The sequence below is a fragment of the Aquarana catesbeiana genome, linkage group LG01 (assembly GCF_042186555.1).
Source record: "Aquarana catesbeiana isolate 2022-GZ linkage group LG01, ASM4218655v1, whole genome shotgun sequence".
NCBI lineage: Eukaryota > Metazoa > Chordata > Amphibia > Anura > Ranidae > Aquarana > Aquarana catesbeiana.
In genome coordinates, this window is record NC_133324.1 from 34717520 (window position 1) to 34735221 (window position 17702).

General features: G+C 41.8%; 1 protein-coding gene across 1 annotated transcript in view; it reads left to right on the plus strand.

The window, feature by feature from the left end:
- The first annotated feature begins 10663 nt into the window (after window positions 1–10663).
- Window positions 10664–17702, plus strand: part of LOC141139717 (vomeronasal type-2 receptor 26-like) — a 33295-nt gene continuing 26256 nt past the window's right edge. The window contains exon 1 of the mRNA XM_073626147.1: window positions 10664–11197. Within this exon, the coding sequence (XP_073482248.1) occupies window positions 10664–11197 (534 nt within the window). The remainder of the gene's footprint in view (window positions 11198–17702) is intronic.

The window sequence follows — 17702 nt, forward strand, 5'->3', positions numbered from 1 at the left end:
GTTATATTTGTTAACATTCAATTTGCAGCAGTCAAGAGGTGAAAATTGTGTGTGATTGATGGAAAAAATACTAAAACTATGTCCCTTTTTCATACACAGGAAGACCTCAGCCAGGAGGAGGCTGTGGAATGTGGCAGTCAGGAGGAGGCGGGGATTAGTGGCAGCCAGGAGGAGGCGGGGCTAAGTGTCAGCCAAGAGAAGCCTGGGACAAGTCGCAGCCTGACTGAGTCTCAGGTTCCTCCCCTCCGCCTGCCATACAAAAGGGCCAGGAAGGCCACTCCCAGTCCTGTGCAGGATTCAGCATACAGGCTGATCCAGGAGGCTTCTGCGTCCCTCAGAGCCTTCCCCAGTCCTGCAGAGGCCTTTGCCTGCATGGCTGCCACAAAATTGCAGGGCATGCAGGAGGGCCAAAGCAGGCTCTGTGAGGACCTGCTTTATAAAGTGCTACGTAAGGGGGAGAGTGGGGAACTAACACCCAAGACGGATGTCATTGAGATCGACGATCCTCCTCCTCCTCCTCCTCCTGCTGCCACAACTCCACCACCAGAGCCACCACGTGGAAGGAGGCGTGGAAAGAAGACCAAAGATTGATGACCCTGGGTTCAGTCTGGTCTGACAGAAGATGCAGTCTCTCGTATGACCACAGCCTGGGGACATAGATGTCATCTGCTGCTTTCCGGATCTCTGGGACTTCTGGACCAGACTGCCCTCCCTTAGATATGGACTCCTCAGGCCACCAATTTTGCTTTTAAATAATTGATGTCTGCCCTGGGGGTCCAAGGCTTCACCCACTTCTGCAGTTTCTCCAGCGTTGCCTCCCTCTTTGTTTAGTTGTGACCCCTTAATAAAATTTTTTTAGGTAAATTCTACTCTCCTGTGTGTGTTTTCATCCAAAAAGGACAGTTTGTTGGTGAGTATTCAGGTACATTTCTAAAGTACAATGTGAAATTAACAAGGGACAACAACACCAAACAATCTCCTACAGATTAAATAGAACAACATATTAGTGGTGTTGTGGGAACTTGTCACCAAAAACACACAAACATTTTCGAGAGTACAAATCAAAATCACCAAAAAAAAAAAATATAAAAAAGAGAAACACAAAAAAAGATTCTACATTAAAGCCAAAAAAAAAAATAAAATATACAAAAATATGTTGTCAGATGTGAGAAATCAAAATATATTGAGGGAATCCCGATAAATAGTAATGAAATAAGTTTGTGAGAAGTGTGTGTGAATATGAGCAGCAAAACTACTATATTCTTGTCACATTATAAAGAAGAAGAGAGTGCGCTGTATTAAACCATTTTGAACATTGCAGCGTGACGAAAGTGCTGTATCCATTGCGAATGCTAAGTTTACCAGAACGAGCTGTCCCGTGTCGGAATTTCTTCTGAGCATGCGTGGCACTTTGTGCGTCGGAACAGGCCACACACGGTCGAAATTGACGCGATCGGATTTTGTTGTCGGAAAATTTTATCTCCTGCTGTCCAACTTTGTGTGTCGGAAAATCTGATGGAAAATGTCCGATGGCACCCACACACGGTCGGAATTTCCGACAACACGCTCCGATCGGACATTGTCCATCGGAAAATCCGACCGTGTGTACGGGGCATTAGCGTTGAGTATGCTACAACAAACTTAAGGACCATATATCCTATGGCCCCCCAGGATTAATAGTCTTATATAGTCCGAGGCTTAGTTGGCCACTACCCCTCTGTGAAGTTAGACATTTGCTTAGTCCCCATTACTTGCAATTTTTCCTTCCACTTTAACCACTTCAATACTGGACACTTATACACCTTCCTGCCCAGACCAATTTTCAGCTTTCAGCACTGTCACATTTTGAATGACAATTGCACGGCCATACTACACTGTAACCAAACTAAATTTTCAGCATTTTTTTCCCACAAATAGAGCTTTCTTTTGGTGGTATTTGATCACCTATGTGATTTTTATTTTTTGCTAAAAAAAATTAAAAAAGACAAAATTTTGAAAAAAAAATGTTTTTTTTGTTTCTGTTACAAAACTTTGTAAATAAGTACGTTTTCTCCTTCACTGATAGGCACTAATGGGGCTGCACTGACAGGCACTGATAAGGCGGCACTGATGGGCATTGATGAGGTGGCACCAATTAGGTGGCTCTAATGAGGTGTCACTGATGGGCACTGATGATGGGCACTAATATGCGGCACTGATGGGGCACTGAAAGGTGGCATGGATGGGCACTGATAGGCAATACGGATGGGTACTGATAGGTGGCACGGATGGGCGCTGATAGGCGGCACAGAAGGGCACTGATAGGTGGCACGGATGGGCATGGATGGGCACTCATAGGTGACACTGATGTACAGTAATTGATGGTATGGATGGATGCCAATCAGTGCCAAACAATAATGCCTGCCAATCAGTGATGCCCATTGTGGGCACTGATTGGCATCCATTGTGGGCACTGCGTGGCATCCCTGGTGGTCCTAGTGGCATCCCTGGTGGTCCAGTGTGGGCATCCTCGGGGGGCTGCGCTGATAATCAATCAGCACAGACCACCCCTGTGAGAGGAGCAGTCGATCTGACAGACGCGAGTGAGGAAAAGCTGATCAACGGCTCTTCCTGTTTACACTGTGATCAGTTGTGATTGGACACGTCTGATCACGTGGTAAAGAGTCTCTATCAGAGACTCCTTTCCTAGATCGGTGTTGCGGTGTGTCAGACTGACACACCACACCACCGATCACCGCGATGCGTGCCCCCACGAGCGTGCGGCGGCTGTTATCCTACTGGACGTCATATGATGTCTCGTCATGATATTGAAACCACTTTGCCGCCATCATTTTGCTATATGGCGGGTGGCAAGTGGTTAAGTATTTCCGGTAGACTAAGCTTGATAGCATTTGGTTTAAGTTTTCACAATACTTTTTTAGCCTCTGCTAGAATGACCTCCACAATCTCTATAGAAATACACTTGGATATCCAAATCTTGACTTACTGTTATATCGTTGTACTATTTGATGCAATCCCTTGTATGTTTATGTTTCAAACTAAATAAATCATATTGGAAGAAGAAATGGACTTTACACGCCATTGTAGCGGAAACAATGTTACAGTAGAAAAGGAAACAGCAATATATTTTCACTCATTTCCTTTTTTGTACATACAGTATGTTCATTGCACAACTGCAATAATTTAAGGGTCCTTTCTAGCAACTGACATTTTAATATATGTTGCATGTAGCACGTACATTTTTAGATGAATTTCTCTTTCACCATTTTAACGCCTACCATTACAAATCTTTACAATAAAAAACTGCTTGGCATCGCAAAAAAAAAGGAAAGGGGAGAAAAAGGAAAAAAAGCGGAATGAGAGCAGAGAACTAAGAAACAAAAGAAATATACTTGTGATGTGAATGATTACAAAACGAGTCTAGTCTTCAGTTGGCAGAAAAAGGATATTACACCTTTAAACACAGGTGAGGGAACATCAGAAATGGAGACCTCAAATTCTACTATACCAGTTACTGAAAAGAGCCTCTCAATATCACGTAAGTGATAATTATGGAGGATCTCCTCAATCCTTTGGGTAGAATGGGAATTATGGCGATTATTATCGAAATAATCACCATCCGCAGAGGTCACCCAGATGTACCTACAATCGCTTCTCACCCCATAGAGAGGATTATCCGTTGGAGACATGGGATAATGCCTATCCTTATATGGGTAGAGATGAGGATAACCATGCCAGATCTCCATTCAGTTATAATCAGAACAATCCTGGCCAAAACAAATATGGGGGCTTTCCCAGGGAAACACAAGACCACAAGTGAGGCACTCGAAGGGGGGCGGCGCATCCAAAAGGAAAAAGGAGAAGAACTTAGTAGGCCAAGGTATTTTTAATCCCAGTAACATTGAATTAACAGATGCTGAAAAAATAACTCTTGACAAAGGATTCAAATGTGTTCCCCCTGGGAGCATGGCTTGACCTCACGCAAAGATGTGGGAGCAGAAAGCCTACCTTCAGTGCAGCAGCCAAGCCTCAATGACCTCCACACCATCATCGCAGACATAAAAGACACGCTGTCAGTCACCATATAGGATCTCTACCTTGACATCTAGGCTCTAACAGGGAAAGTGCATGTGGTAGAAAAAGTGACGGCGCAACAAGGAACGACTATCCACCAAGTGTCTCACAAAGTGGACAATCACACAGCGCAACTGAGAGATCTTCAGCATCATGTAGAAGACCTTGACAACAGAGGTAGGAGACCTCTGGTAACATAACCACCGGGTGCGTGGGCTTCCTGCGTCAGTGGACACTGACCAACTCTCATACATGGTAGTGGGCATCTCCAATCACCTGCTCGATAGGCCCCTTACAACACCGATTGAGATAGAGTGGATGCATCAAGCCCTTAGACCCAAAGGAAGATAGACTGAACCACCCCCCCACAAGATGTCATGTGCTGTATCGTCAATTACAAGCTTAAAGAGAAGATTTTAAGAAAAGCATGCAACAGAATATAGCTTACACATGGGGGAGCAGACATAAATATATACCAAGATCTCTCCAACATCACACTCCAGCATCACAGGGATCTGTGTCCCCTGCTGTATACCTTACACACTAGAGGTATACAGTAGAAATTTCCCTTCTGCCTATCAGCCACCATTCTATGACACATTGGGGATACCTTTGATTGATGTACCAAACTGGTATGCGGAATTTCACACCACTCCACCGAGATGAGACCTAAGACAGGAAGAACCCATGAGAGCCCAGGACCAGAGATATCGCCACCAATGCTCCCCATCAGGAGCCAGGTTTCCAGACACCCGCAGGGCTCCCTCACATGCTTTAAGTTGCATAAATAATATGGTTACAGGTATACCCTATTTAGAGGTAACCCCATACTATTTTGACATCTATACCAATCTTATAATAGCAAACACTTTCCCCGCCTCCAGACCGCCTCACACTAACCAGGTACCATTATCTATTTGCATCGTGGTGATTCTCCACAAGAGACATAATAAGCCTATACCTCATCTCCTGGGTAAAATCAGCAGGCGAATTATCGGGGACTCCTTTATCCCTTGCTACTTCACCACATATATGCATAGGCAGACCTCTAAGTAAAAAGTTTCTAATGGGTATATAACCACAATACCATATTCAATGCCCCAACTTCAAACACTGTATCTCGATAAGAGGACTAATCACTACATGTGCCCTATCCGGGGAAACAATGTTCAAACTGATCTCAAACTTACCCAAGTCACCTTAAATACAGGCAGGGACCTGAGAGATGCTGTAAATATATACTTGCACATAAATTTAGATGCGTTAGTACAGGCACGTGTATATGGTTAGCTATAGTAGTCATAAGAGAATCCATCTAACATATGAACACAAGCAGAATATTCTTTGGTTCACCAAGTTGATTACTTATGTTTTATAACTTACTGTTATTTTGTTATTTAACTAACAGAGTTGAACGCGGACCCTTCTATACACATGTCATCACTATTCTTCCCACTCTTAACTCCCTAATTCACCCACCTCCTACAATATACTCAACAAAGACCTCCACATAAACAGTTTCTCATTAACTCCTGTTGCAGGCGGGATATCATGAAATCGCCCTTGCTCTCTTCTTACTAGGACCCCCACACAGTGGTAATTTGTCTGCACCTGAGATCCTAAACCTTTATTTCACCGCTAATCCACTGTTTTACTCCAACTTCATCCCTTTGCTAACACCCCCATCCAGGACAGGTGGGCAGGTTCCCTCTGTTGTCAGAAGTTCCCAACAAGGAGTCTTCTCCTCTGTCATCCCCTCACCTCATTCCCCACCTTCTTTCTCCCCCCTTCCTCACAAGTGACTATATTGCATATCCACATCATATCATTGTACCCATAATGAACACTAAGACCTCTATTACACCTCACCCAAGGGTCAAGCTATACTCCTTAAACACTAGAGGGCTTAATAAACCAGAACTCTTATTATCTCTATGCAAAAATTAAGCAGATGTAATTTTCATCCAGGAAACCAACTTTAGATCTGACACCATCCCTAAACTCTATAACAACCACTACCCTACAGTTTTTCATGCCTCCAATCCTGACTCAAAATCAAAAGGAGTCTCCATTCTGATCTCCAATAATTGCCCACTGAAAGTTACTGAAACTCTCATGGACGAACAAGGCCTATATATGTTCCTCAAAGGGGAAACATGGGGCATACTTTAAACCCTGGAAAACATTTATGCCCCCAACCAACAACACGTACACTTTTTTTCCGTACTACACTGCAGCTTCTCACCTCCTTTTACTTGGAAGTACTGATCTTGGGTGGGTACTTTAACCTGGCTCCCCCCCTCACCACAAGACACTTCCTCCGGGTCTTCCTTGTTACCACATAGAGCTCTAAGAGCAATAAAAATATAACTCAGCAATCTACTCCTTCATGACACCTGGTGCACCCTACACTCCAATTCCTAAGACTGTACTTTTTCCTTACCACCACACAATAGTTACTCTAGGTCAGACTATTTTTTCATAACCCAAAACGACCTTCCACTTCTCTTAAATGCATTGATTGAGCCAATGGTTCTTTCGGATCATAACCGTGTCTCTATGACATTAACGTTCCCAGATAAGATTGCAAAACAACCAATCTGGTGCTTAGACAACTCCCTCCTAACTGATCCTACTACCATCTCAAAAATAAACACATGACTGAAACAAATTTTCTCTGAAAATGATACCTCAGAAACCTCCTCCATATCATAATGGGCTAAACATAAATGCACGATCAGGGGAGAATTTATCTCCATAGCCTCCAAAGACAAAAAAGACAGACTAGCAAAGATGAATGAAATTACGGAATGCAACCGCTCATTTGAGAAAAACATTATACAACCTGTTACGAGCAAGCAATGAACTGCTAGAAGGGCTAGGGAAGATAGCTAAACATAAATACATATTATCACAAAAGTTAATCTACGACTGTGGCAATAAATCCGAAAAATTACTAGCCAAAGCCTTTCGAACCAGAAAGGCAGCGACAACCATGCACTCAATCACAGACCCTAAAGGACATAAGATTGTCGATTCAGAAGGTAAAGTGGAACAATTTGCCCAATACTATACTTCTTTGTACAATATTACCACCCCATATGCGAAGACAGAACAGACTGAAAGATGCCAATTGATAAAGAAGTTCCTATAACAATACGGCCCTATCCCTCTGATGTCCTCTGAAGTGTCAGAGTTGGAACATGCTCTATCGTTGGAGGAAGTCCTCCAGGTTCTGAAACAAATCAAATGGGTAAAAGCCCAGGCCCAGACGGGCTCACGCTAAGCTATCACAAGACATTCGCAGACATCCTAATACCCCACTTCCTTAAAACGTATTTTCCTCATCATCACTTCCAAACCGAGACCTCTTAGAAGCCCACATTACGGTGATTCCAAAACCAAACAAAGATCCCACCATGATATCAAATTACAGGCCCATCTCCCTTCTAAATATAGATGTGAAGATATATGCAAAAATACTTGCCAACCGCCTTCTCCCCCTACTCCCCAAATTAATAGGCCTAGACCAGATGGGCTTCATCCTGGATTGGGAAGCAGGGGACAACACCCTTAAAACCATCAGCATACATCACTGGATATCATCCTCCCACCGACCTGGCTTCTTCATCTCGCTGGATGCCCGTTGCCTCACCTTATATTTGTCTTAACACTAGAACCCATACTACGCAGATTAAGAGCCAACCCAGATATAAAAGGAGTCGCCTATGCAGATGACATTCTATTGTTTCTCACCAACCCCATTAGAACAATCCCTAACTTACTTAAAGATTTTGATTTATTCAAAACTTTATCGAATCTTCAAAAAAAAATTGGTGGTGTGAGGGAATCACTCTGACACAAGGGGCGAACCACCGTGGCTCACAGCAAACCCAAATTCGGTATCCACGGCAAGGGGAGATTTAGGAGAACGACCAGAGCAAGATGTCCAAACGGAAAGAGAGACAGGACCAGAGGAAATTCAAGGAGTTCTTCCCTCCTGTGATGGGCGGGCAGATCCAAGATGGTGCCCCCGCTTAAGACGGCCATCCCTCAGCCTCAGGAGACAGACACAAACATCCTCCTCCATCCGAGGGTGAGTCACCTGATACAGGCAAGCTACTGCCTTCATCAGCATTTAACAGCCCTATGAAACAAAAACGGAGGCTGGGGGAAGAGGGGGATTTGCAGGATGACATGGGAGTAGAGGGGGAGGAAATGGAGGAGACAGCCTCATACACACAGCGGCTGGATGCAATCCCCACCACAGGGCAGATCATCTCAGACACTGCCATGAAGGAGATGCTATTAACACTGAGAGGGGCCCTCCAACAAGATATGTCATCTTTCATGAAATCTACTCGCAAAGAGATAACAGTTAGCAGTTAGCAACAGGGTGGAGTATGTAGAAAGAAAAATGGAGGAATTCACCCTGGCACACAATGAGCTACTGGATGCTTACTTTGATGTGGAAACAGAAATCAAAATCATGCGCCTAAAAATGGCGGATATCAAGGACAGGGCACACAGGAACAACGTCAAGTTAAGGAGGATCCCCAAATCCGTTAAACCAGCTGACCTGCATTCGTACCTCCAAAAGCTCATGACAACAGCTCTCCCATCTCTAGGGCCTGCTGACATTATTATAGATAGAGCTCATAGGCTGCCAAAACCGTCCTACCTTCCTGAAAAAACTCCTATAGATGTGATAGCAAGGATCCATTTCTACCGTGTGAAGGATGAACTTATGCGCTACTCCAGGCAACATACTGCACTCCCAGACCCTTATGCAGGAATTGTGCTATACGCCAACCTGTCGCAAGCTACCATGACAACATGGCACAACCTGGTACCAATTACAAAAATCCTGCGAAACCATAAAATCCTCTACAAGTGGGGTTTCCCGGCCAAATTGCTAGTGGAAATGCACAACGATTCATACTCCATCATATCGCTGGAAAGAGGTATGGAGCTTCTACAGAATTGGTGGTTACTCCCCACAAATGACAACCCTGCAGACCCTGAACCATTCCTGGAACAGCGTCATCATCGCCAAAACAGGAGAGGCAGATAAATCTCCACCATACAGAGCGTATACAGCTTGCATACAGGCCTTACTAACCTCCTCAGGGTCATGAACCCTTGGTGCCTATCTGGTTTATTGTGTGCTTCTGTGACAACTAATCGATCGCCCATTGTTCGGCTGACGTAAGTACTGTTAATAGCCCCACTTTCATTTACGTGATGATTCCCATAAACTATTCTTCACAGCAATTCAGAATTGCACTTTTCAAGTTCCTGAATAGCTCAGTTCAGTTTGAGTTACCTACCATTTGTTTTTTGATGGTTATGCAAAAAGTTTTACCTCATCATCTGCACACATCAGGCAAAGAACTCATATCTCTTCTATTACCAAAAATTACCACTGGATGGCGTCAAAGCACCTCATGATAACCAAATGAACATTAAAATGATGACATACAATGTGAGAGGCTTGAACAGTCCGTACAAAGGGAGAGCTTTCTGGAAGATGCAATGGACCTATATTGTGACCTCATATGTACGCAAGAGACGCACTTCTCCAGCATCAACCCGCCAAAGTGCTCACATGCTAAATCTCTGCACATCTTTATAGCCAACAATTCAGCTAAAGGGAATGGAGTTCTGATTGCTATCAAGGACTCATTATAATTTTCCCTATTACAAAAGCATATTGATCCTCAAGGCCATTTCATTCACCTTGGTAAATGTTTTTGCACCCAACGTCAGACCTCTGAGGTTTATATGTAAGGTCATTAATACTGCTAAGCAAATGCAGAAGGGTCATTTACTAATTTGCGGAGACTTCAATGTGATTTTGAATGATGATCTTGACTCCTATTCAGTGGTTCGGAGATGGAGGCCTACTTTAGGATCTCTGTGCATGGAAGAGAGACTTCTTGATCTATGGTGTTGTCTCCGAACCACGGAAAGGGACAATACATACTTTTCAATGGTCCATAACAGTTATTTTAGGACTGAATTTTTTCTTACAGATGTGTTTTCCCTGCAAAATGTATGGAGAGCTGATATTCACAACATCACGTGGACAGATCACGCCCCTGTGACTATTGAGGTTACGGATACCAGCTCTACTTCCAACAAAACCCTAGGGCGAAACAACACGTTCCTTCTATCGCACCCCAGATTAAGGATGAGATTAAAGAGAAAATGCATGAATACTTCCATATCAATGATATGGGTGACTGTTCCCCAATGACAGTTTGGTGTGCACACAAGGCGTTCACTAGAGGAACCCTTATACAAATTGCTTCCAGAGAAAAGAAAAAAAAAAGCTGCAGCGCATAACAAACTTGCACAAATCTAAAGCTAAATTAGAAGCTAAACACAAAAAAATTCCACCACCTCTTCTATCCAAATTCTAAAAAACCTCACCTCCTGCCATGAGGAACTATGGCAGGAGCTTAGAGCGGCCTATGACACATACTTTAAAAGACTAAAAATGTAATTTTATTCACAAAGTAACAGGGCAGGGAAACTCCTGGCGTCCCAGCTCAAAAAGCGAAAAGCACATTCCAACCTCACTCAGATGAGGGATCATCAAACTAACGCCTCCCTGCGCAACCCAAAAGACATAGCTAACGCATTTAAAGATTATTATTGCTCCCTCTACAATCTCAATAAAGACCCATGTACTCACCAAACTACAGACATAGAGATTAATGATTTCTTCAAGGGAATCCATCTTCCCTCGATAGATAGTACCACACTACAGAAACTGAACTCCCCCATTACCAATGTAGAAGTAGAAGCAGTCATAAAAGCACTCCTAATGCATAAATCACCCAGAGCAAACTGGTTCTCCGATGAATACTACAAGGCCTTTACTACACTACTTATCCCTAAACTAGTTGCAGTCTTCAATATGGCAGCGAAGTCTGGAACCTTCCCGAGTGAAATGCTCCAAGCAGTCATTGTCATTCTGCCCAAACCAGGCAAAGACCCGACATTGCCCCAAAATTTCAGGCCTTTTTCCCTTTTAAACGCAGATCTTAAAATTTATGCTAAAATCCTAGCCAATAGATTTATGGAAATTACCCCATCCCTCATAGGATTAGATCAAGTAGGCTTTGTAAAGGGCAGGCAGGCGCCTGACGGTAGGAAGATGCTAAACGCTAGGAGGATGCTAAACCTACTGCAAGTCGCAGAAATCACCAAGGAACCTAGCGTCTTCCTAGCACTAGACACAGAAAAAGCCTTTGACGGCGTCCATTGGGGATACCTGTCTAGCATGTTACATAAAGTTGGGTATATCTGGTCCGATTCACACACCTATAATGTCACTTTATTCCAATCCTACTGCCCGAGTTTATACCTTCAGCTTACTCTCTGACCCATTTGCACTTTCAAACGGGACCCGTCAAGGATGCCCACTGTCCCCAATTATTTTCTCTCTGGTTATAGAACCTCTGGCAAAATACATAAGATCAAATGCTGATGTAAAAGTTATCCACATAGGCACTGAAAATCACAAACTTAGATTATTTGCAGATGATATCATTCTAAATATAACTAAACCAGACTCCTCTATCCCTGCTGTACAAGCATTACTAAACAAATTCGGAGAGGTCGCCTTCTATAAAGTCAATACAACTAAATGCTTTGCCCTTACTCTAAACATAACAGAAGAAATGATCAGCAAACTTAAAAAGGAGTTCCCCTGCAAATGGGAATCCCTTTCAATTACCGACTTAGGTATACAGCTAACATCATCTTCCTCTAAAATATATCCTTGTAACTACCCTCCTCTGCTTACTAAAGTGGAAGAGGAACTAAACTCCACCTGACGTGGCTTGGCAGAATTGCTACATATCAAATGCAAGTTCTCCCCAAATTGCTGTATTGTTTTAGGACTTTAGGAATGGGCGGGGAAAAAATGCAGAATAGCACTGACAAATCTGTATAAACCTAAACATCTTGGGGGAGTGGGTCTACCCAATGCACAAGATTACTACATAGCCGCAGTACTTGAACAAGTTAAATACTGGTTCTCTTGCCACACTGACAATAGGTGGGCTGACTTGGAAAGAGAGGTTACACCTGGACATAACCTCCCTGCACTGGCTATGGTGGCCATTTTGCACCACAGCCCAACTATCCCTCCTTGCCCAACCATTCAACCAACTGCATAGTCCTCACTAACAGGACAAAATTTCACTGAAACACCAATTAGCAAATTAAACCTACCCTTAGTTTCATTTGAACATCTAATTCCGGAACTATTTACTCAATCCTGGGTGAAAAAGGGACGCATTTCTCCACAGATGATATACAGGACCTAAATGCATTGGACAGGTACAAAATCCAACAAATAAAGCACTACCAAACTGCGAACCCAGTCCATCACATAGAATTTCCTCTAGTATTATGGAACTAATTAAGGAACAAATACCGAGGTAAAGCTAAAGGGATATCTTTATTTTACAAGTCTGCTTCTCCCCTTCATATACAAACTTAGCTACCAAACATGATTAAATGGGGAAAAGAATTACAAAAAGAATTCACACTACGCCAATGGCAGATAGCAATACAATATAGTAATAAATCCTCAGCGTGTGTGGATCATTGGGACAATGCACAAAAAATACTCCACACAATATACCATGTAAAAAATGTGTACATATAAGGAAGGGAGAGCCTCGGTATTCCATAAATATTGGGATATATGGAGAATCTCATCAAAAGCCTCCTCACATATATAATGTGTGATTTTTACATCCTGAGAATGTCGATATCTGATATAAAAAGGTATAATGATCACCCTCCAGTGGTGATAATAATAATAATATTGAAAGATCCAGCTCTCTAGAAGCAATAATTTACCTATATGACCCAAGCCTGGCAAGAATATGTGTATAGCTCTACAACCTAAGCAAGAGTTTATGTGTTATGTTCCTCAATAAGTACTATCAAGCACAAACAGCAACGTAGCGACTGAGCTCCACAGACCTCAGGGTGAGCCTCTTAATAATACTTAATCAACAGCCTGCTCACAGTGTGAACCCAGATGGGCTGACAGGTTTTATTTCCTAGTAAAGCAATACTCTATTGTATTATAAGAGGTCTACATGTAAGTCGTTATACTTGTACATTGCAATCCCTTCTTGTGTTAACATTTTGTATAACTAATTTGATATAAGGAATGCAACATACATTGTATTGTATACTGTGATAATCAATAAAAATCTATGGTTAAAAAAAAAAAATTCCAAATCCAAGGCACCGAACATATCCTTCCCGCACGGCATACTAATACTTTGTCCAAAAAACTTCCCCTTTGAATGGGAATCTCAGGCCATCACATATCTGGGAGTTCAGATTCCCATTAAACTGCATGCAATCTACTCCTAGACCTACAGATGTTCTCCCAAGGATCCTTTACCTCCTACAGACCTTGCCTATCAAGATCCCAGCAGCCTTCTTCACAGAGTACAAACAGATCTGTACCAACTTCATATGGCACGACCAAAACCCACAATTAAGTTGATAAGGCTAGTGACCCCCAAAATGAAAGGAGGCATTGGCCTTCCAGATATTTGTAAATACTATTGGTCGTGCGTGCCACCTTGCTAGGGCGATAGACTGGCATGTCCATACTCACACTAAAGCATGGATAAGAGTGGAGGACTTGTTTTCCAAGATCCCGGTTCGACACCTCCCATGGATCAGGCCAAACATGTTACCAAAAGATAGCACCATCACACTTTAACAGGCCCCACTTTACTGGTCTTTCAGACAGTATGCAAGAAACTAAACATTTCCTCCTCCCCTGGTCCATTAACCCCCATCGATAGAAACCCAGAATTCCCACCAGGCCTTTCCAATCCCGCTACATTCTTCACAGACCCCAATGTCTCCAGCCGAGCCGTATACTTCTTTGAAAAAGGCAATGTTATCCCGTATGACACCGTATCCTCCCATGTCCCAGGCAGATCTATAACATTCTATTCATACTTACAAATTAAACACTTCCTGCTTAGCTCTAAATAACTTAATCTATATGGTACAGAGACCAGTCATGTTTTGAATCACTATGCTGCAGGTCCGAACCTCAAAATAACTTGATCTCTGACTTGTACACTCAGATGTTTTCCAGCTATACCCCAAATGAAATAAAGCCAGTCAGCAATGGGAATGGGACATAGCCCTTGACCTATCAACAGAGGATTGGGAAAAGGTATACACACATATACACACATATACACAAAGGGACGACAAACGTCTCTACACAATAGAATGGATTTAAAATATACTCTAGATGTATAGGACACCTAATATACTGCACAAAATCTACCCCGAGGTTTCTCCCACATGCTGGAGATGCAATTCTTAAATAGGCTCATTGCTCCATGTATGGTGGAATTGACCACGTATACAACCATTCTGGACAGAGGTCCACCACATCACATCATACATCACAACCTATTCACTTGAATATTCACCTGCACAATACCTACTCCACCATACATCTTTACCCCAGTCAGCCTATAAAAGATCCCTGACCCTCCATTTAATAAATGCAGCTAAAATGTGATGACATGATTCCTTGCAAAAGGTTATGGTACAACTTAAGAATAACAACAGGGGTATATCTTTAAAAAATTGGACCAGCTATGAAAAAAATAATTACTGTTATTAATCACCAGTTTGAAATGAAGACATATTTCAAACCTACGGACCAGAGCAGTTATATTCCGGTCGACAGCTGTCATCATAGTACCTGGTTGAAGTCAGTCCCCTGGAGTCAATTATTACGACTATGATGTAATTGTACCAATCTATCTGACTTTAATTATCAGTCGCATATACAGTATATATGCAGTGGTCAGGCAGGAAAAGTTAAGTTAATAGTTTGACACCCAAAAAAATTAAATGAGGAGCAGGAGATCCACAATCTGTTTTAAAAAGCCAGTTCATTACTGGTATTGTGAAGGACCTGGTGCACCCAGAAGGACACAATGACTAAATACACATAACTTTCCACTGCCAGTGGTGTCTTAAAGAGACATTGTTAAACAGAATCTGAGCCTACTTGCTGTATTTTGTACCCCAAATAATTTGTTTTAATTGTTTTAACCACTTATCCACTTGTCTTATATAAACCACATGTCTTATATAGACACATAAACCTAAGCATATAGTTACAAGTTGATAGGGTTGAATGAAGACATCAGTCCATCCAGTTCAATGTATGTGCATTTGTGTGTGTTTGTGTGTTTATGTCACTACCATATCCCTGTAGATTGCATTCACTAAGATGTCCATCTCAAAGTTTTATCAACACTCTCTGACACCAGAGGGAGTTCCACATCCTTACCAATCTAACAGTAAAGAACCCTTTACAGAGTTTAGGGTTAAACCGCTTCTCACCCAACTTCTTTGAGTGGCTGCATATCTTCTTAAGAAACCTGAGACTGAATAGTTTACTCTCTATGTTAGAATCACCATTTAGATATTGCCATATTTTGATCATATCTGCTCATAAATGCTTCTCTAGGGAGAATAGGTTTAATGTTTGTAGTCATTCTTCATAACTGAGGTCCTCCAGCCCCCTTATTAGCTGTGTTGCCCTTCTCTGGACTCTCTACAGTTACAGCACATTCTTCCTGAGGACTGGTGACCAGAACTGGATGGCATACTCCAGATGTGGCCAGAGTTTTATAAAGTGGTAGAATTAAAGTCTTATCTCTTGAGTAGATACCCTTTTTTAATGCATGCTAGGAGACTGTTGGTCTTGTTTGCTGCACATTGGCATTGCATGCTATTGCTGAGCCTGTGATCTACAAGAATCCCCAGATCCTTTTCCATCCTCAATTCCTTCAGGGGTTCCCTCGCTAGTAACTTGCATTTATATATTTAGCACTTTAGTAAGTGCATTACTTTACATTTTTCAATAATAAACCTCAAGCATAAACATGTAAAAACGTAAAAACTATACTTTTGCTCTTTAGAAGATAATATTTTTCCCCCTTATTTTTAAAGAGACTTCAAGAGCCAGACAAGCCCCTACTCACAACTACTGGGCCAGGATGCTGGGCAACTGCCCCCCCCCCCCCCAGGAAGGTACCCCTATGTTGAGGGCATGTGGCCTGGCATGGTTCAGAATGGGGAAGACAAATGCCCACCCCCCTCATCCTAGCCACCCAGGGTGCATGCTTGGATAAGGGTCTGGTGTAAAATTTTGAGGAGACCTCATTCTTTTTTGTGGGGTTCCACTTAAGATTCATACCAGGACTAAAGGACCTGGTGTACATTTTGGAGGGATTCAAAGCCACCTTTTTATCCCTGCTGTATGTTACGATTTACCTATCAGTCAGGAATCCCTGGCTGGCAGCTAAATGCGCCGGTAGGGGATGAGTCACTGGTTGTCAGGATGCCAACAGGTAACAGTTCTCTAACAACCAGGAGGAAGCTGTCACATTTAGCAGTGGTAATAAAAGTGGCCTGCTCCTTTTGGGACTAGTACCTGTAGCAGAGGTAGAAGCTGATGGGACTTTACACACAGTAGGCTTGAAGTGGTACTGTCAGAACTACATGTCCTTGGGTTCTGTTTGAGCATTGTTCGGCTAACAAATTAAAAATGCTAATTTTCTAGGCTACTAGGCAAGGAGGTGTAAAATAGCATAGTGGGTGGGCACTGCTCTGAGGAACATGCACCAATACAAAAACATTTTTAATTTCCATTTGACCAGGAGCAATGATTTAATAAAATGCTTAAAGTAAAACAGTAAAAATGCTAAATTCCTTTAACCCTTTCGCTTTCAGGCCCTGTGCTCTATTTTGTACATTCAGGTGGCCAGACCATTTTTGAAATTTTCCCTTTGCTTTTTTATTTTTCACTTATAGCTTTCAGAGTTTGTAAAAAAAAAACAAACCATATATTTTCTGAAAGCACATGACCAGTAGAATAAAAAGAAGGTGCTACAGATTTTTTAGACCCCACGGTATTTGCGCAAATGTTTATCAAACCAATATATTTGCAAAAAATACACTAAAACCATTATTAGCACATAAAAACACAACAAATTTCACAAAATTCCTACTGAATATAAAAGCTTAACCTGTATTGAGTTAATAAATAACAAATATTTATAACTTTTTGTCTTTTTTCAAAATGTTGAAAATCGAACAGACGCAAAAGTGTAAATATCCAAATTTCTCAAAAAATCTGAAGGCTTTAATTTTTCCCTTACAGCTTTAAGAATTTGTAAAAGATCTAAAAAAAATATATTTTCTGAAAGCATATGACCTCTAGAATAAAAAGAAGGTGCTACTGATTTTTTAGACCCCGCGGTATTTGAACAAATGTTTATCAAACCAATATATTTGCAAAAAATACACTAAAACTATTATTAGCACATAAAAACACAACAAATTTCATAAAATTCCTACTGAATATAAAATCTTAACCTGTATTGAGTTAATAAATAACAAATATTTATAACTTTTTGTCTTTTTTCAAAATGTTGAAAATTGAACAGACTCAAAAGTGTAAATATCCAAATTTCTCAAAAAATCTGAAGGTTTTAATTTTTCCCTTACAGCTTTAAGAATTTGTGAAAGACCTA